This window comes from Drosophila pseudoobscura, chromosome 2, assembly GCF_009870125.1.
Source record: "Drosophila pseudoobscura strain MV-25-SWS-2005 chromosome 2, UCI_Dpse_MV25, whole genome shotgun sequence".
Taxonomy (NCBI): domain Eukaryota; kingdom Metazoa; phylum Arthropoda; class Insecta; order Diptera; family Drosophilidae; genus Drosophila; species Drosophila pseudoobscura.
This window is the reverse complement of record NC_046679.1, coordinates 20,465,980-20,487,364: the sequence shown is the minus strand read 5'-3', so window position 1 is coordinate 20,487,364 and position 21,385 is coordinate 20,465,980. Positions and strand designations below refer to the sequence as shown.

The 21,385-nt window shown below is 44.2% G+C and overlaps 1 protein-coding gene across 4 annotated transcripts; it reads right to left on the bottom strand.

Moving 5' to 3' along the window:
* Positions 1–6,373: 6,373 nt before the first annotated feature.
* Positions 6,374–21,365, bottom strand: Antp (homeotic protein antennapedia). 4 transcript variants are annotated; one of them, XM_033376827.1, is made up of 4 exons: positions 20,580–21,365; positions 20,409–20,447; positions 20,057–20,288; positions 6,374–8,600 (listed from the first exon to the last, which is right to left on the bottom strand). In XM_033376827.1, exons 1-4 carry the CDS (start codon positions 21,249–21,251, stop codon positions 8,350–8,352), a joined length of 1,194 nt encoding a protein of 397 aa, XP_033232718.1. In that variant the 5' UTR covers positions 21,252–21,365; the 3' UTR covers positions 6,374–8,349. The 4 variants fall into 4 exon arrangements, with proteins under 4 accessions (XP_033232718.1, XP_033232708.1, XP_033232701.1 ...); XM_033376810.1 differs by having other exon boundaries at positions 8,350–8,600; positions 20,069–20,288; positions 20,580–21,251; XM_033376817.1 differs by lacking the exon at positions 20,409–20,447 and having other exon boundaries at positions 20,580–21,266.
* Positions 21,366–21,385: the final 20 nt, after the last annotated feature.

The following is a 21,385-nucleotide window of genomic DNA, read 5'->3' as shown; positions in this document are numbered from 1 at the left end:
CTGGCAAATGGGCAAAGTCGCGTCTGTGATAATTAAAAGTCAATCTAGGGCCACACTCTTCCGGCTTCCCCGGCTGATAAGTATCAATGAGGTGCAACCTGCTAGATGTATTACAATCCATAATCGTTGCCAGCTTCGTTGGCAATTCGTCACTCAGAGGCCCCAGAAGGAGCAGCAACCAGAGAGGCAACCGGAGAGGAGCAGCAATGGGAAGCACAACAAGAGGCTGACAGACAGAAAGAGAGACAGACAGACAGACAGCCACTTCATCAGAGTCGAAGGCCACAAGTGGAATATATCCATATAACTTTCGGAATAGAAATTCCGGGCTGACAACTGGCGGCGGAGCCTCATCACATCACATCACATCCAGAAGAGTACTTCAATTTCTACATCTCCCAATCCCTAAATGAAGATTTCCTGAAATCAGCTACCGGCTCCTGGTCCTTCCTTCCCGGATCCTTTGCCACGTTGTTCCTAGAACAAAAACTGTTCAGAAGAAAAACACGGAAAGCGAAACGAAAACTGAAATACGGCTGCATCATTAAATTTAATATGATACTCATTTAATGAAATTGTTGCCGATTTGTTTTGAAAATACACGCGCTGGCTCCACCCCAACCCCAACCCCATCCCGGAACCACTCTCCCGCACTCGTACTCCTCCTCCGCTCCCCTCCCCTCCCCTCCCCCTGCATCTGCTGCTGCTCCTTCGAGTCTGACGCCTTCGCCAATGCGAAACAGTGAGAGAGGTAAGTCCCTGGCCCCGACTCAAGCCCCCGACCTCGGCTTCAGCTTCAGCTTCAGACCTCGTGCCAAATGCGGGCGGACGGACTGTGGGATGGTTGGGGGCGGGGCTGGGCTGGGGAGAGTGCAATATTGCGAACATGGCCGGATAATGACGACAACGCCATCGACGTGGCTGGCCTCCGCCGCTGACGACTCGGAAGGAAATATGCACTGGCCGCAGGCTGTGAGGGATACCCAAAGAAAGAAAAGGACAGGTGCACTGCAACAAATTTGTGGACAAGGAAAGGAATATTGAACTTGACGTGAAAATGGGAAAGAATCCAATTTAAATATTCTGCGAGGAATACGTAATATTCTAGGGAATAATCTAGATTCGGGTTAATTGATTTTGGAACAATTCTAAGAATATTTTATGATACTTTCCTTATAATAATTTGAAGAACCTTTGAGCTTGATTCGAAACCATGACTTTAGGAATGTTCTTTCCCCTTTACTTTGTATTCAAACGAAGTAGCATGAAATCTGATCTTTAAAGCACACTTCCGCTTCATTTCCACAACCAAAATCCCCATCCTTTGTCCATTTCTCCTCCACAATTTCTCGCAGTGCAATTCCTGGCATCGTAGTTAGTGGCAAAAATCATTCTAATGACAGCAAAACGTAAAAAGCTCTGAAAGTGTTAAGTGGTTCCTCATTAAACTTTATGTACTGCTTGGTTCCGTCTGTTCTGTGCCTGGACCCCGTAGCCGTACCCGTGCCCCTTCCCCCGGCTGTCCTGTAGTTTGTTTTTGTGTGTGGGGGCGGAGGCGGAGGATGAGGGCATGGATGAGGCTTAAACGATTGCCCGACCAGCGTCATTAGCACTTTTAACCGCATATTAAATTTAGTAAAGCTCTGATTAATGGCCACGCACTTCATTTTTGTGCATTTGAGCGGTCTTTTGAGGTCTTTCAGGAGCTGCCGCTCCTAACCCACGGTATCCCTGAACATGTAGTGCCCGCTGCTAGCTGCTACCGAAAATCTTATCTTTCAATGAGTCGCCGAGACAAATGACACGTGATTTTATTTGATTTACTTACATCTGCAGCTCAATTTTCAGTTGACTTTCGGTGTCTTCTGTGCTCTTCTCTCTCTGGCTTTTTGTTGGTGTTGTCATTGGCCTTTCTTATGGCCAACAGTTACAGATACAGTTTCAGATACAGTTCTCAGCTCTGTGCTTCGGTTTGGGCCATTATCCGAAATGATTCGATCATTAGCGACATCGTCGTCGTCGTGGCAGTCGTCGGGATTGTTGTGTTCTTTGGGCATTACGGGTAATTACTGGAATGTTGTGACAACATTTCCCTCTGCCTTCTGTCTTCAAATTACTTAATTTTAATGGCCAGCAATATCGCACAAAAAGATTGAGATGTACGGGGTAGAATCGTAAGGAAATTTATATATGATGTTCCCACTCTTTCCCCTCAACAGAAATCAACAGTTGGTGGTGATAATTGAAATCGAATGCACAATCAGGTAGTCTTTTATCGAAGATGGGGAGTGCTTTCTTTGATTTACATTGGGTGAAATGTGATCAAGATGGATTCATGAAGTTATTTGTAGGAGTTCTAGAGGGAATGCGCCCCAAACCCCGGGTCAGTCGCTTACCGTGCTCGCGAGAACGACGACGACCCAAAACTTTCTTATAGAATAGACAGATATTCGGCTCCTATTGCCTATGGGTAATATTTGTAATATTTTAGATAGATCTTTAGATATTTTAGTATAGACGTTCGTGTTCTTTAATGCGTTTTCAAACCTATCCACATTGAAATTAATTAGGCAATACTAACTGGCAAACTGTACAAAATCATTGAATGATTAACATATATAGGAACTAAATGCCTCCTTTATATTAGTTGATCTCATTGATGAACGTGAATCACGAAACAATATTAATTTATATCAAAAATCATCAAAGATCACCACATATAAAATTTGTATTTGGCTCTCAGAGAAATATGCGTATCGAAACAAAAATTTCCCCTAAGAATGTACGGATTCCACCAGAAAATAATGATATTTCATATGTATTTATCATTTATCAGTAACAACATCGACACAGAAATTTCCCCTAAGAACGTAAGGATTCCTCCAGAAAATAATGATATATTATATCATTTAATTCCCTTTCTTGCTATTGCTAAAGTTTATAACTATTTTACTCAATAATTTCCATTTTAAATCTTTAGATCTGACTTTAGAATTTCTAAATATTCGCATAAACCACTTCGAATGATAAATAACCAAGAACATTTATCAATTTCATAAACAATTTTATTATTCATTAAATATGAAATCAAATCACAGAGAGCTTTCCATAAAATTAGGCATTTAATTAAGTTGTTCATTTAAATTCGCATTTCGATCTCAATTTATTTTCGTTTCGTTTCGTTGCACGGAACCACCGGCGGCACCGGCGGCAAGTGGTCTCCGCCGCCGCTTCGAATCATCCAAAATCGTCGGCAAATGTCTGCCACAGCGCGCGGCATGGCGCATCTGGCAACAACAACAACAATTGGAGCTGTCAAAACGGCGGCCATATTGAAAATCATTCAAGTATTTCGAAACTCGAGGGCGGGGCCACACGACGCGCATGCGGGTGCGAGCAGGCCGACAAGTGTATGCCACGCAAGTGAGTGCGTAGAGTGCACCTCTATAGAGCGCGGCCATGCGGCCTGGCCGGGCCTGGCCTGGCCTGCCTGCCTGCCACATTCAGAGGCAACATTATGTTGCCTGTCTGTTCCGTTTGCTGCGCGATGCGCATGCGGTGTGCGTGGAAGAAGAACTGCCGGGTCGGACCGGGCCGGCGACCAGGTCCGGGTCCAGGTCCAGGGCCGACTCTTCGAAAACCATCCCAAAACTTCGATGTCGAAACCGAAACCCTTGGCGGCGGCGGCCGCAGCAGCGAGAGAGCGAACCCTAGAGATGGTTCTGTCATGGTATGTGTGTGCTCTCAGGTGGATTGCGAGTGTATTGGTGCCCGGCGGTGCACTAGTGTGGGTGCGATCTTCGAATGTTCGAACATCGAATTCAATTTCGACTCAAAACCGGACTTCGATTCGGGGTTCTCAGAGCTGCCTGCTGCCTGCTGCTCCGCTGCTGGTTTTCCAGAACTGGTTTGGTTTTGGGCCAGGTTTACCTGCTGCTGCCTCGAGAGCTGGGCTCTCCATCTCCAGTTCTCCCTTCTTCGCCCAGCCATAATCATTCCTGGAGCCAGCGACAGGGACAGCCATAACCACTGCATTTGGTTAGGCGGTTGCCCGAATCGCTTTTTGGGAGTTAATATTCTATTAGAGGCTCATTTGTGTGATTGCCAGCCAGCGCAGGATATGTGTAATGCTTCTGCTCCTGCTGCAGCTCCATCCTTGTAATTGCCCGACAATTGTCGGGTTTCAACTTGTTATTTTTTTTTTTGAACTGGCAATTGGCAATTGGCCATCGGGCAAATATTTGCTTTTGGCCCGGCCCTTCTCTTTTAGCGTTGAACAACTCAATTGAAGTTTTGTTCTTCATTTCTAATTATCAACGTTTCTCTCTCTCTCTCACACATGATTTATGTGCCTCTGGCAGCCGCCTTGGACGCTCAATATCGCCTTGATGGATCGTCGATCGATTGATGGATTGTGTGAACCCGTGTCCCAGACGCAGACGCAGACACAGACACACACCCAGTCACAGTCGCAGACACGCACTTGTCCGTCCGCTCTCGCAGATACATATGTATCTCGTAGTCTTCATTATTGGCTCGAGTGGATTTCTGACATCTTTTTCAGCCAGTTTCCAGCTTGCTTTTCGAGTAATTAATGATTTATTTCAGTTTTTTTGAAGTGTTGTCTTAATTCCAGCGAAGTGATTATTGATAGTTTTGCTCTCACTCTATCTACGAGTATCTATCGCTTTCGAGCAAAGTGTGAGATGTTTCAAGTGGTAGATACGACTACGATTGGTCCAAGAGTCAGATGGTTTGAGGCACAAATGTTGCAGTTTTCCTAATTGCAGATGGCGGGGTGTCACGGGAAGGTTATTTATCAGAATTTCATATAGTTTCTGGATGAAATTTGATCCTAAAAGGTAGAAACAGGTGTCAATCTAGGTGTCTAGGTCTATGCAGAAATTATTTGTTTTAATTTCAGGCTTAATTTAGTCTTCAAATTAAAATGAAAATTCGTTTCATCATCATCTCTCATACTACACGAATAAAATAAAAATACATAAGAAATTTTGCGTTTAAGGCCCTCAAAATGGTACCTATTTATATATAGAATCTCAAACAATATGTATGACTAATGCAAGGTTATTTTAACAACTAATAATATGCATAAATACATTTCTCTCTAGATTGTCTATCATAATAATACAATATTTAACGCTTGATACAAAAAATGATGGATAATTTACATGAAATTACAGAAATATGTATCTTGGCAATAATCCATACAACTCATTATCACACCCCAACGAATATACAAATTTGCATAGATATAGTACATATAGATTAGCATATATTCCACCTCTAGATGAGTGAGTGGGGAGGATTCTATTTGAGGGCAAACAAGGAACCATTTTTAATTAACTTCAGCAGACCGAAAACCAAATAGGAAACTCGCCAGAAACTTGGCAGAAAATCTTGTGGGAATACTAGCCATGGAATTGCCATATTTACATTCGCATTCGCATCCGTGAGTACAAATTGGCAGCTGCTCAAGATCCACAAATACTATTTATGACAACTAGGGATGGGGATGGGGATGGGGATGGGAATGGGGATGGGGCTTGTGGTGTAGTGTAAGATCTCCATTTGAAAACACCTCAAAAATGGCTTGCTGCCCTGGGAATTCTGCACGAAATTATTCATTTCGATTCTGTGACATAAACGTGAGCACATTCACTCGAATACGCCTTTACAAATGGCCAGCGATTATGCAAACAATGCGAATTCAATTTGTTTGAGCTCCTGACTCGCTCGCTCGCTCGCTCGCTCCCTCGAGAGATGTGTGTCGTACAGTATCCGATGCGGGTGGATGTGGAGCTGTAGCAGCTGCCGATCGTGCTGGTTGCCACTGCCACTGCCTCAGCCTCAGCCTCAGGTGTCTGGCCATTGGTCAGGGGCTTTGTTAATGCCACTTGATTAATCGCTTATTATGATGTCAGATTAATAAGATCGTTTCATAAATGGAGCTGCAAGAGAAGCAAAGACTTTAGTTTGTTTTTTTGTTCCACAGAAATTGTCGTATTGTGGCTTACCCTCTGACATAATCATTGGCCTAGAGACGGGCAGAAGTTTAGAGATCATTCATAAGACTGGAAATACAAGAAACATATTATTAAAAATAATTTTTGTTTGGAATAATAATACGTACCTCTCACCTCTTACGAAAATCCCCCCAAAAACCCCGCTTTTTTATAATTAATACAATATACGCTTTAAATTTTTAAATACTATATTTTTATTATAAATATTACAAATAAAAACAAAATCTCATTTGTAATTTAATTATAGTTTTTCTTTATGCTTTTTTCCGCTTTGCCGCTTTCGCAGCACTTCATCATCATCGTCCTTCACCTCCTCCTTTATCGTTCTCTTTGTTTACACTAAAATTTAATTTTTATTTACAACAAATTATTTAGCATCCACATTTCATTTCATTTCCCTCTCAATTTCGCATAAATGTTTGAGTATATATTTAGTTTTAAATCAACGCGTTCGAATTTTGTCTCTTGTGAATTTCTACATTCTATTTGTCCAATTTTCCAATTTTTTTTTTATTCTTTTCTTTTCCTTTTTTTGATTTGAAACTTAGTTTAGTTTCTTACAGAATGAGGCCGAAAGTTACGTATCTGGATTGAGTGGAATATTCCGCCTCTCATGGTTCCCGAATGATTCCTCCACTTTTTGACTGGGGTCTGGGGGGGTTTTTTGTTGGTTTTTTTGTTGGGGATTTACAAAACGAAACTCTTTCTCTACAAAGTTACATGCTTTATGCTTAGGTGTTTTGTGTTTAATTATATATATATCTACATATAAACATACGATGCTTTATAGTTTTAGTTCCCTTGCTATCCATTCATTTTCCTTTTTTCTTTGCTTTGGTATATGGATTTCCACAGCTGTGGAAATTGAGTTTGAGTTACGTACATACATTCATATAGTGGTTTTTGTTAGGCGATAAACTATATAGATAGAAATCGTTCTGCATTCAAATTGGGACTCTCCTCCGATCTCTCTTTATCATCCTCTAATATTGATCTACTTTACATGGGTTTTTGTTTTGTTTTCTTCATTTATTTATACATATTCTTTGTGTTCTCTTCGTTTCTGTTAACAATATAAATTTCATTTTCATTTTTGCCAATATTCTTCTTTGTTTTGTTTTTTGTTTTGTTGCATTTCGGTATACTTTATATCCTTTACGACCTAATTCGAGTTTTATTTTTTGCAAGAACTAAAAAATTGCACAAGAAATTAAAAAGAAAACATACGCAAAAACCGAAATTAAAAGGTCTCTAAAATTTCCATGGGTAGAAAGAGACTTTCAAAAGTTCAAAAGTGGCCGAAAATATTTTATACAAATTTCGTTTTAAATGTTTTTTTTTTTGTTTTTTTTTTATTATAGTTTTTTGTTATTGTATATGTAAAACGTTTTTGTTTACTTTAAGCAACGTCTTTCCATTGGTTTTGGTATTTCTTTGTCTAAATTTGCAGACACAAAAGATCTCTATTATAGTTTTTCTGTCAATCTATTTTATGGGGGATTCTCAATGCAAATGGATTTTAACGCCATTTTCGGGTGTTGTTTTTATTCGTTTTTGTTTTTATTTATTTTGCGCTAAGATTGCTACAAACATTGATTTAGTTTTAGGGTTTTTTAGAGGGCGAGGGGGGGAGGGGGGGTGTGTGTATATATAAGTTAATCGTACAGTTACTTATGACGCATAGAACTAGTGTTATCGTGTATATAGTAGTAGTACGTACGTATATATGCTTCATATATAGATTTATTTCTCATATAACTCCTTGCCTTGCCTTGCCTAGCCAGTAGCCTGTAGCTTTAGCTTTAGCTTTAGTTGGTATCATGTATAGTTATCCATAGGTATATATGTATATGCATTATATTTAAATATAGCTTATTTAGATCTGAGGTCACATGAGTTGGTTTTGTTTGAGTTTTACGCTTTACTTGTATCTTTTATCTTTTATCGTTTATCTTTACGCCTATCCTTTCTCCATTTGCAATTCGTGTAAAATTAAATAATAAGTAGAAAATAATAACAATTAACTAAGTTGTAGGTATAGTTTTCTCTTCTTCTTTCTTTCTTTAGGTTTAGTTTCAACGGATTGGATTCGATTGGATTGGATTGGTTTGGATAGATACATAGATACATGGGGTAGTACATAGATACATAGATAGTCCTCTGGGATCGAAGTAAATTCTGTTGTTGCGCTCTCCGAAATAAACATAAATTGTATTTAGGATAGAAATTCATTTAATAGTGTGTGTGTCCAATGCGTCTCTCCTCCGATCGCTCTCTCTCTCTCTCTCGCTCTCGGTGTCTCTCTCTACTGCGGACTATTGGGTGGCGTGATCTCATCGCCCTCGCCGCCCGAACCCGGTTCGCCCTTCGTCTTGTTCTCCTTCTTCCACTTCATGCGACGATTCTGGAACCAGATCTTGATCTGGCGCTCCGTCAGGCAGAGGGCGTGCGCGATCTCGATCCGTCGCCGACGCGTCAAGTACCGATTGAAATGGAACTCCTTCTCCAGCTCCAGTGTCTGGTAGCGTGTGTACGTCTGCCTTCCACGTTTGCGTTCTGTTGGTTCCAAAGAACAAAAAAAGAGAGCGAAAATATTCACAATTAAAATCAATACAATGCTTCACTGGCCACCAAATGTACAACATCTACTACTACAGATTTTCTACAGATCCAAGATCCAACTACAATGCATACGTGAGTACGGGTACAACAACAACAACAAAAACAACAAGAGCAGGGGGAAGGGGAAGAACATACACATAATATACACGTTTTTGTGTATCTTTTTGTTTCTTTTCTCTCTCCCCCAGAACGAAAAGGGGAACCCAAAACCACATGAAGCAAAGGCGCTCAGGCCGAGGCCCAGGCCCAGGCGGAGGCTGATTAAAAGACAACCTTACCGAATTCGGATATTTGTACTTGTCAAAAAAAGAACCGAACCAAAGAGAGGCCCGAGAGAGCGGCGGCCAACCCGATAGGAACTCTGGATTTAATTCTTAAGATTTTACACTTCCTCGGGGGGTAATTCGTTTATAAGAAAGATCTTGGCAAGATAGTTATTTCTTCAAGGAAATTATAAGACTGGAGAATCGAAAAAGATTAGAGTGAACTTTAAAGGGAATAATTTTGGTTTTTAGAGTGAAACTTTTAGGAAATCCCATACTTTTATTGTTATTCCTGTATTTCACTACAAAGTTATCCAAATAAACAAACTTTTGGTATCTTCTAGGGGTACAAAGAGTGCCAAAGATTCATATCATAGAAAAACATGCCTTACAGCCCCGAATTCCCTTAAAAATATCCCTTAAAAGGTTCTCCCCACAAAGGTATTCCCATTTCTGCTTTCATTCGTCGGTAGGGCATCCATTTGTCGTTATTTCTCGATTCCTGTTTCACTGTTGGATTAAACCCGGGTGAAGATTTCATGGACATCAAGCGGCGAACGGACAAGGTAACTAATTATGGCTCCGATGCGGTCTCCCCTGTCTCCGCCTGTGTGTCCCTCCGTCCGAGGGGTATCTTTGTCCGCAAACCGGAGGGGGCGAAGATATCATGGCAGTGATTCAGTCAAGTGCAGTTTCACCTTCGAACTTCCCTTCAGCCCTCAATCCACCTCGCTCTCTCTCTCCCTCTCTCTCTTTCACCGCACGGTAGCCGGGGCACAACTGTAAAATAATTCGGCATAATTATGGGAGTTGCCCCCCCATACCCCTCGTACTCCACTTGGAAAGCAACCAACCAAATGAGTTCGGCGCCTAATGACACTTACTATAATTATAATTTTGGTAATGACAAAAAAGATCTGAGGGCAGGGAAAAATCATGAAAATGTCGAGGGAGGTACGGGAAAAATATGTCAAATATAATACGCAGCAAATATTATAATTGTCAATGGCCATTGCCATAGTCTGGACATTGCCCCCCCCCCTACCCCCCTACCCCCCTACCCCTCTAATTGAAATGGTTTGGTAGCGTGTGAAGCCATTTTTTTGTGTTTTTCCTGAAAATATTCGACCGGAAATTGAAAGGCGGCCACAGCAGCATTGGCATTGCGGTCGAAGCCAAAAGACGGCGGTGCCACGCCAAGCGGCAATCAGTGGAGAGACTTTTTCGAGTGCCCGCCATGCCCCCTAGATACCGCCTGAGAGGGGTGCAGCGGGGGTGGGCGGGGCGGTGCGGTGCGGTGCGGCCACAACTGCCTTAACTATTTTTTAATAACATCTTCAGCATTTGTCTTGCTCAACTCGCTCGACCAATGTGTTTTTCTTTTTTTTTTTACATTTTTATGTCCATCTCTGGCTCGAGGTCATTACATCATAAGCTCTTTTATATATAAGTTTTTTCCCGTCCCACCGTCCCCTTCCCTCCCCTCCCCTCTCTCTGTTTTTTTGTGCGGCATCCATTAAGGCGCGCGAATCCGAATCGCATAGAACCCGAGGGGGGTGGTGGCTGTGTGGAAGGGGTGTGGGGGGGAGGGTCGACACAGCGGTGGTCAGAGCAGAGCGCTGCTACCTTCTTTTAAATGACACGACTGATGCCATGTCTATAACCCGAGGCGTTCGCATTTAATCATCATCAGTTAGACGAGAGTCGCGGCATCAAAAAAAAAAATCTTTAAAGATTTGTGGCAAAAAGCGTGCGTGGTCATCCCCCCACGCCCCACACCACACCCCTTTGCCCCAGCAACCAGTGCACCAGTGGGGCGTAGAATCCGGCAAGTCAAAAAGAGTATTAGGAGCGGATTAAGAGCGGAATAAATGAGGCTGGACTTTCACGCAGATGATGTCTAAACAGGGGAGGGGGGAGAGAAAGGAACCTACATATATGGAATATATGGTTTGTTAAGGGTACTACGGATTGGAAAACTCTTCCCTTCGCTTTCCCCTCCACAATTTCCTTTGAAACAAAGATGTTTTTCCCCATCTATGCGGCACTCCCAGACAAAGCCCATTTCCATTTACATTTCCACACCCATTTCCATGCCCTTCCCCTTTCACGTAACCAGAAGCAGCTTTCGCAGATAATTAGCAGTAAACCCCCCCTCCGCGCCCAATGGAGCTGCATGGAGGGCATGGTCATGGGCATGGGCATGCATTGCAAATAAATGATTATTTTAATTGATGAAAAACACCTACAAACATGCCTCTAAGGTCTGTCTGTGGATCTATCCGAAGAGTGGGGCCTCGAGGGGCGGGCGGGGGGAGGGAGGTGGCGAGTGTTCTTTGGCGCTCTCTGAAATTTGTTTTTAATGATGCCTTTGCACATTTCATGCAGCCATCACTCAGAAAACCAAGATAAAGAGCAGCAAAAGGAGACGAGATGGAGAAGGGGAGGGGAAAGAAGAGAGGAGAACAAAAAGAACAAATTATTGTTTTCCTTAGATCGCGTTGATCGCCAGGCAACGACGGCACAGGAGCTTCGGATTGAGCGCTGAGAAATTATTATAAACGCATTAATGGCGCCTTTCAAGAACGGAGGGGGGAGGGGGGAGGGGCTTGGGGGGTATCAGCAACAGAAATATAATAAAGGTGAAACAATTAATATGAAAAAAGAGTAGCGATACATGTGGAGTACCGAGCCTACCCCGTGCCACGCCCCCCGACTCCTACTCCTATGGTGCCGACGGTAGGTAGGGGAGGGGTGGGGAGGGGAGGGGCATTAATGCTTTTTGATATGAAAGCCGTATTGTAATTAAATTGCGATTAGGCCACCATTTTAACCATTTTACTCGTTTATTACACTCTGCTCTTGGGGCTGGCTCCATAATGGATTTTATTCCATTTCTGCTTCCCTCTCACTCTATATACTAGGTGCGCTCTCACTCTCTCTCTCTCGCATTAGAGTGTACGAGTGTGTGTGTGTGTGTGTTTGCGTCGGTTAACGTTTAAAGGAAATCATTAAAATAATTGCCAACAACATTTTATGAAATTCGTTGAAGCAGGGAGAAAAAAATTACAAAAACATTATTATTATTTAATAGCAGAGAAAAAAATTCTATTTTATAATGCTTGCCATAAATTATTATATTGGCTGTGGCCGCATCCAAGCGGAACTAAAACAATGGACGGGAACGTGTGCGCGCAATAAAAGGGTTTTAATTCCAAAACAAAAACGCAGCCTCTTGAGGAAGTGAGCATGTACAATCGTGTCTTATTTTGCTCGGCACAACAGCAAGCTTCGTTCATCTCTCGCTCTCATCAAACACAGCGTCATCGCGCTCTCAGTAGTGCGTGGCAGTAGGCGTGTGGGTGAGAGAGCGCCTAGAATCTATCAATAGAATAGAGAGCAAGCAGGAGAGTAAGCTGCGACACTCGCCGAGTGTGATATTTTGTGCATGGCTCTTCTTAAGTACTGGCTAAACAAAGCTACAGGCATCTCAATGCACGCTGGGCGCATATGAAACATATAAGAGTACGCGTAAGGGGGAAAGGAGAAATGCTTAAGATTATTGTATACCTATTAAATCAGAGCTTTGGTTTATCTCAATGCCGCCAGGCAGCCGCTGTCTCGTTTAGCCACTGCTTAATTCAGCCGCAAGCATCACTCCCTCTCTCCCTCTCTTCCATCAATACGTTTGATGACACTTGCCTGCCCGCTGACGCTCTCCCTCTGCGAGCTTTGCCCTCGCTGTCGCTCTCCCTCTCTCTTCTTGCATCTGTGACACATGCTCTCCCCTCTCTCGCACAATTCCTTGTCATGCAAGTGCTTAATACAATGAGGTACTATTCTTGAAGTTATTTCTAGGTAACTTTTAATTGCACATTTATCAGCGAGGTTAAGGCTTCCCCCCCAGCCACGCCCCAAACGACTGCTACTGCAGCTGGGTGGTCTCCTCCGCCCCCCCCCCCCCCCTCTCTCTCTCCTTCGTTTTCCTCTTTGCCAAAAAGCTGCATGTCATGGATGCAAAAATGCATTTAGCTGTAAACAAAACGAAAAGCCAACGAGCAAGCGAGTGGCACAACAACATCAAATGCGAGTAAATGTTTTTTTAATTGCGGAAATTACAGACAAACGCGAGCCGCCGCTGCTGGAAAATGAATATTATTTATGATCGTAAGTTGATAAATTTTTCAACCAACTGAAGAGTGTTCGTGTGTGGCATGACACACAGAGAGAGGGAGTGGGAGAGGGAGCGGGAGGGAGGGGGGGGGGGTTTTGATGTCACTCTCCGGTTCTGAAGCTTTGCCTGGTGTTAAAATGCAAAGTCATTCGATGACTGGTAGGAGATCCAAAAGGGGTGTGGAGGGGGGGGCAGTGGGCCAACAGAAAAGTTCTTTCCCCTTTATTTTTTTTGTTGTTGTTGATTGTTTTGCATATTTGACGTATTTTTCCCGTCGCAAAACTTTTCTGTGGTCCCCTTTGACCGACCTTTGGGGAAATAACGGAACGAAGCAGAAAAAAAACAACCGGAATAAATATCCCAAAAAATCCTTCCGAGGTTTGATGTCTTTTGACTGGTGGTCCTTCCCCCCCGAAACAATTTCTACCCCCCGCCCCCCTTTTGGGGGGTATTTTTTTTTTAATTAAGTCCAAGGTAAGAGTTAGAGCCACAATTAAATATTGCCATTGACCAGTGGATCATTTGTTACCAGTTTTTGTTTTTTTTTCCCCCTTTCTTTTTCATAATCTCCTGAGACTCTGGGAGCATTTTTAATTTGGGACTTGTTAAGCACTTAAGAGGGTTAAAAATCGACAAAAGTTGACACCAAAAAAAAAAAAAAAGGAAAAGAAAAGAAAAAGGATCGCAGAGGAGCTGGTTTTTGTGGGGCTTATGAATGCATTCATTACGCAGGAAAGAGAAGACCCAATGGACAAGTGGATGGCAGAGCGGGACTTAAAACTTTATTTAGTTATCGCTTAAACAAAAGCAAAAACCCCCAGGAAGAGAGAGACAGGCGAGAGAGAACTATGCGAGGAGTCATTGGAATGGATTGTTCTCCCGCATATTCTCTATGCGCCGTTCCGTTCCCCCATTTTGGATGCTGCCATGGCTGCTACCCATGTCAAAATATTTGACAGCTGACTAAAACATGCTATGGCCCGGGACTGGAGGCAGCGGACGGGCAGAGGGTAGCAGCAGGCCTTCACTCAAGCGGCTCCTATCATATCCCTAAGCGAAAACCCGAAATTTCTCTCCCTCGCGGCCACTACTCTCTCTCCCTCTCTCCCTCTCTCTCTCTCTCTCTGTCTCGCAGCAGTCTGTCGCCTACGCTCTTGAGTGTGGTGCCATCATGGTAGTGGTGGTGGCAGTGGCAGCCATTGAAACATGTGGCCTGACATTGATGACGAAGACGGGGGATGGGGGAGGTTTGGGGCAAGCTTTCTTCTGGTGGCAAGGGTAATGACAACTATAATGAAAGGATATTACGGAAAACACTTAAGGGTCTGTGAGAATATTGAATTTTCATATTTATTAAATATTTTCGGAGGAGGTTCAGAGTTCTTAGGACTCTCCTATATTTCCTATATGAATTGTAATATTTTTTAAATATTTTCGGAAGAGGTTTCAGAGTTCTTAGGACTCTCCTATATTTCCTATATGAATTGTAATATTTTTAAAATATTTTCGGAAGAGGTTCAGATGTTTCCAAGTTCTTAGGACTCTCCTATATTTCCTATATGAATTGTAATATTTTTTAAATATTTTCGGAAGAGGTTCAAAGGTTTCCAAGTTCTTAGGACTCTCCTTTATTTCCTATATGAATTGTAATATTTTTTAAATATTTTCGGAAGAGGTTTTAGAGCTCTTAGGACTCTCCTATATTTTCTATATGAATTTTAATATTTTTAAAATATTTTCGGAAGAGGTTTCAGAGGTTTCCAAGTTCTGAGGACTCTCCTATATTTCCTATATGAATTTTAATATTTTTAAAATATTTTCGGAAGAGGTCTCCAAGTTCTTTGGACTCTCCTCTATTTCAGATAGATATATATTAAGGAAAACTTCTTAAATCCTTGTGGCAAGCAGAGGCTCAAGATGATGCTTCGACCACAAGAGACCACAGCGTGAAAAAACCCAAAAGGGGGGAGAAAAAGAGCGTGGGGGGGGGGAGGCAGCGCTGCCTCACTTCATTGCTGCATGAATAATATTCGTAATTTGTCAAAAAGGTTGGCCAAATCCCAAAATACAAAAACAGAAAGAGAAAACCAGAAACAGAAACAGAAAAAATACAGCGCGTGGAGAGCAGCGGCGATTGAGCCACAGCAGAGCATCCCCCGGAAAAACTGACCCGGCCCCCAAGGAGGGCCTCCCACCCCCGCCCCCCTGCCCCCTACCCCGCCTCAAAGGACCTTTGGCGAGCTGTTGCCATTATTTCACGCTTCTCAGCTGCTGGCCACAAAAGCAGCAGAGCGGTGGGGGGTGGGGGGATGCCAGAGGAAAAGCGAAATAAAACCGAAATTTCCTCTTCGCATTTGCAGCGCTTTATTAAACTTTTTCCCACTCTTTGGGTTGCGGGGGGGGCTGTGGAGGGGGAGGGGAAATCCCCAAAGTTCCTGTGTCATTTTTTTTCGGTCTTCACGTTGCTCAAATTTTTTGACAGAAACTGTCAGATGGGGGGAGGGGGAGGGTACTGAGGGATGAGGATTTTATGCTATAAGTTTTTTTTCCTCACTTATTTTTAGAGAAAACAACAACAAAAATCTTCACGCATTTGGCAAATTATCTTTTGATCCGACTGCTTAAATTGCGCACCGCCCCCCGGCCCCCTCTGCCCCCAAGGAAAATACCGAGGAAAATGCGTTAACACAATTTCACTTTTGGCAAAGCTGAAAAGAAAGGCTCCTTCGTGCTCCTGGCCCCCGAGCGTGGACACATCTAAGCCATGGCAATCGTCTGCCCTAAGTAGTGGGCCAAACTCTCTCAACCCTCAAGGGCTCGCCCTCTCTCTTTCCCTCCTTCTAAGGCGGTCCCTTTTCTCCCCTCTCTCTCTGTCTCTCTCTCTATAGCTGTCTTTCTCCCCTCTCTTAGAGCTGTCTCTTTCTCCCTCTTAGAGCTGTCTTTCTCCCCTCTTCTAGAGCTGTCCTTCTCCCCTCTCTGCAGCTGTCTCTTTTCCCCTCTTAGAGCTGTCCTTCCCCCCTCTCTGTAGCTGTCCCCCTCTCTAAGAGCTGTCTCTCCTCCTGTCTTCTGTCTCTGTCTTTTGCTGCCCATCGAAAAGTAGTTTGCGCGCAAATCCTCAAGTTAAGCAAAACTCTTCAGGACATTAAGTGCAGCGCCAACAGACAACAAAGTCCAGAAGTTTTCTCTCCCCCCCCCACACACTCTCTCTCTCACTCTCTCTCTCTCTCTCTCTCTTTGGGGCTCCTCTTTGTTCCTCCTGCTGGCAACTGCCAAACGGATGATGGGCCGGGATCAACGTTTTACCCAAAAGCCAGGGCGAGAAAAACTTTTTCCACAGCCATCCAGAACGTGCAACTTTTTGGCTACGAAGGAAGTTCTTTTCATTGTCTTACCCCCACTGACAGGTTGAAGGTCCTGCCCCCCTCCCTCCCCCTCCTCGGCCCCTCCCGACTGTCGCTTATAATGCCCACAATGAAGTGCACTTTTCATACTCGAAAGGAATTGAAAAGTTCTCGGAGGGAAAGCAGCAGCTCTGGGCTCTGCCCTCGGAAAGTGGCATTTTCTATGTTGTGTATTTTCTATTTTGTGAACGGCTAGAGATTTACCCGTGAATAGCTGTGAATAGCAATGAATAAAAGTGAATCCTAGACAATCATTTACCCAATCATAAATTCATTTATGCCTGGACCCTGCCCCCCTCCTGGTGGCAGCAACAAGCACTCGAATAAAACTCTTTCCCTCGGAAATGGCGAGAAACACTTGTTGCAAATATTTGTTGGCTGTCGCTTAAATTTATGACCCCAAAAACAACAAACAAAAAAAGAAGAAACACAGGATTAGGTGGCAGACTGCAGCAAGTTTTCCTTCAGCAAAGAGGGACACAAAAAAGGAGCCGGGAATCGTTTTCGAAACTTGGTAAATATCAAAACAACATTAACGCAACATCCCAGGGTGGGGGCGGGGGCATGGCACTCGGGGCACTCAGGGACCCTGGCCCTGAGTAACAACTTAATTGAAACCGAGTTTCGTTTCCTTTTTCCCCCTCTTTTCCCCTTCTTTTGGTTTCCATTGTGGAGACATTGTCTGTGGGCTTTGGGGTCGCGTCTCTTCTGCGCCTTGCCCCGTCACGATCGGAACCTTTATGCCACCTTTTGTTGCTGTTGTTGCAACCTAATGCAACGCTTGAAATATGTCCAGGCGTTAAGTGGTTGCAATCGCTGTGTGGGTACAGTGGGCCCTCAGAGAACCACAAGATTTGAGCGGCAAATAAAAGACTTAGGAAGACCAAAATGTGGCACAGAAATATATGTTATCAGAAGTAATGAAGGATAAATGGCATTTGAATATATATAATTATAGGTTGAATGTATGGGAATTTAGGAGAACCACAAAAATATGCCCCTAAAGCAAACCAAAAACTGACTTCAACTAGGGGCAGATTCTAGAGAAGATAATGGAAAAGATCTTGGAGAAGATCCTGGAAAAAATGCTAGAAAAAAGTCCTAGAGAATATACTAAAGAAGGTCTTTATGAACACCCTAGAGAAGATGCTTTAGGACCAAGGATCAAGGCCAAGAACGAATTATTGAAGCCTGAAGAAGGTCCTTCTCCTAGCAATGCTGTAAAATTAAGATTCCTATAGGATCTTCTACTCTATCCTTCATTATTATCTGCTATTTCTAGAGGTTTTAATTTTCCAAAAATCTATAATTTCTAGAAGTTTTAATCTTCGAAAAATCTATAACTTCCCTCTGCACAAAAGATCTAAAAAAAATCCCAAAAATTCGCTGCAAAATCCCTGCCATGCCGATCCTCAATTTCCCCAAATTCAGTTCAGCTCACAGCCTAGCTAATTCCTGAAATATTTGTCCCACTGTCCCCTCTATTTATGGGCTATGCAAAATGCAGGGAACCAGGGGACACGGGGCACAGGGGGCACGGGACTGTGGCACTGTCGGGGGAAAAAAAACCCCTCTAAGCAGAAATAAACTCGTATGCATTTAATCATCGTAACTTAAGCTTCGAGGATCATGTTGTGGCACAGTGAGAATGCCCCAGCCGCTGCTGCCGCCGCGGGAGACGCCGCCATGGCCAGGGCCCAAACAAAAAAGCGACTCCAAGCTGCAGCTCGAGGCTTTAATTCTTCCCCCTCCCTGCCTCCTCTGGCGGCTGCTTCATTTTTAATAAAGAAAAGAAGCAAAAAGGCACAAAAAAAAGGAAAAGAGAGGAAAAGGAAAAACTTCATGTCACCGTGGAGATTTTTTGTTGTTGTTGCTTTTTAGGCGCGTTCTTTTTATTTATTCTCTGGCTGCCGCCACAAAGGAGTGGGGCAAGGAGTGTTGCAAGGAGCGAAGAGAGGGGGGGGGGGATTAAGAAGAGGCCAGGCTGGGGACTGCGATTGCGATTGCGTCTGCGACCACTGCGATGGCGGTGTGCTATGAATGGAGGAGCCCAGAGATGGAGCTGGAGCTCTGGGGCTCTGGAGCTCTCTGGGGCTCTCTGGAGTCTCGACTCGGCGTGTTCTGGAGATTAATAAATTGATGGCATCCATTGCACATAACGTGTAACTAATGGCGCTCATCAATTCTGCTTTACATCTCAATCTGGCTTTGGTGCAAAAAAAACAGGAAAAAACCACAACAACAGCAGCGAAAAATACACCAAGGAGCAGCAGCAGCAGGCCGTAAAGGCTCCACCGGATTCCAGTAATGACGAGGCCAGGGTCCGGTCCAAAGAAAGGACCAAAACACTTGAGAGAGAGAGAGAGAGGGAGAGAGGCCTGCTCTGCTGTTCACTTTCACTCGGGGAATAAGTGAAAATGGTAATCTATATTTAGAAAAAAGGACTCGCATCCTCCCTGGAAGCCTCTCCCCCACTTATGCAACGCGTATCCTTTGAAACTGAAACTAAAACTAAAACCGAACCACATGGTTTCCTCCTCCCTTCCTCCCTCCCTGTGCTCTATTTTCGGGGATTAGCTACGGATCTTTGGCACAAACCTTTCCCGGTCTTTCGCTTTCTATTGTCAATTTGCATTAGTCGACAGGACCGCCTTCTGTGCTCGGATCGAACGAAACCCTACCCTGTGTGTTCTGTGTGTGTGCACCTCTTTTCGCATTCATCGATTTTTGGGTATTTGGGAAATTTGCAAAAATTGAGGCGAATGTCAGGTATCGTCGGAGTTCCAGAAGGCAACGCGAAACGTCTCCTCGTTGCAGATGGATTACGCCTAATGTCGAGCAATTGGCCAAGGCAATAAAGTGAAATCACCCGGACGTGTCAAGGTCGTTGAAACGTGCATACACAAGCAGACAGAAACAGGGGAAGGGGGTGAAAGAAGGTAGAGATTTGGTTTCACATACAAGTAAAGCGAAATTTGCTCGGCAAATCGCTTTCTATGAGTTTTAGCAGCTTATGTTAATTTTGAAGATATTTAGAATATAAATTTGAGTTGAAAATAATTTTAAAGATTTTTGTCAGATTTTTTAAAGTCAGTTTTGTTTAGTTCTCAATTTGCGGCAATTCAAATTTGCCGCGCTTACTGCTTGAGCCTTGATCGGCACACAAGCAGGGGAAGCAGTACACTCTTTAAACTGCTTTACAAGTCAAACTGCTTATTTCAAGCAGTGTACTGTACTCCATTTGCAGAATTTCAAATTTCCCGCGTGTACTGCTTAGAGACTTGGATCAACAGACAAGCAGTGGAAGTAGTGTTCTCTCCATGAAGCACTGCTTTGAAAACGAGGTTCGCTTTTAAGCTTTTGGCTTGGCTGAAAAAATATATAAAATTGCATGGATTTCCTTTGCTCTTGTTGTTGTACGCACGTCTACTATACTAATTGGAGCTACTAAAATCGAATACAACGGGGGGGAACTAAACTACATTCAACCCACTACTATAAGAAGAAGAAAAATTCCACTTAATACGTTTCGTGGAATTATCGATCACTTTCCTTGACACTTACCAAACTGACTTCGCATCCAGGGATACAGTGGTGACGGCATCCCCGAGGATTGCGAATTCGGGTTTTGGGATGGCGGTGTATGTTGGCCCGATAAATGGCCCTGATGCATCTGCGGCGGCCCCTGGCCCTGGTGCATCATCGCCTGTGGCGGTGCCCCAACAGGTGGCACGCCCGTCTGCTGTTGTCCGTACATGCCCATATTGTGATGGTTTTGATGCACCTAAATGGATTAAAGATTAAACAATGTTTGTATTTGATTGGCTTAAAGCGAGAGAACCAGCCACCATTTTGAGGAGTGTTTAATGAGAGATGGCGGGGGTGGGGGTGGGGCGCGTCTTACCTCTGTAACATCGGGAACTCCAACGTCCGTGTAACCCAACTGTTTGTGGCAGCATGAGAGAGAGTGGAAAATGGGGAAAAAGCATTGAGTTATAAGCGGGGGATCAAAGCATTTAGAAACCCATCGACCCTTAAGCGATCTATCTACCCTTTAAGGAAGTTTCATTCTCACCTGCGCCTGCGGATGCCCCATGTGATGGGGCAGCGACATTTGTGCATTCATATGATGGCCCGTCATCTGATCCACCAGTGGCGGCGAGCCACCCTCGGGGACCAGGCCCAGACCCACGCCCACTGCTGCCTGCAGCTTGCAACTGGCGTAGACGACAGGCTGCTGTTGCTGTTGCTGCTGCTGCTGCTGCTGGGGATGTGTCACCTGTTGCGTCACTTGCGGCAGTTGCTGGAGCTGCTGCTGCTGCTGCTGCTGCGGCTGTTGTTGCGCCTGCTGCTGCTGCTGCTGTGGGTTCTGTGACTGCTGTTGGGGCTGCTGCTGCTGCTGTTGGGCCACCAGCTGTCCACCGCTGGGCAGGCCGTTGGTCTGTGACTGCGGCATCACGCCACCCACCTGACTGGAGGGACTGTCCGGGCGGGAGTAGCCCTGGTGCTGCTGCTGCTGCTGATCCATGCCCTGGCCGTTGTAGTAGGGCATGCGGTCGTAGGGCGGGAAGCGCGGGTAGGGCATGTTGCCCTGGTGATTTGGATTCTGGCTGTAGTGATGCATCTGCTGGGCATCGAGATCGGTGACGCCGTTGCCCGGATAGTGGCCGTGGTGCATGTCGGCGCCCATGTACGAGTTGGTGAAGTACGACGTCATGCTTTCACAGTTATTTGTACTCATCGTCATTGTGGCGGCGTTGGCGGCGGCAACTGCGGCAACTGCTTCTGCGGCTGCTGCTGCTTCTGCTGCTGCTAATTCCGTGATGAAACGTGACTGCGAACGTGCAAACGTTCGGATGATCGGTTATCGGTTATCGGTTA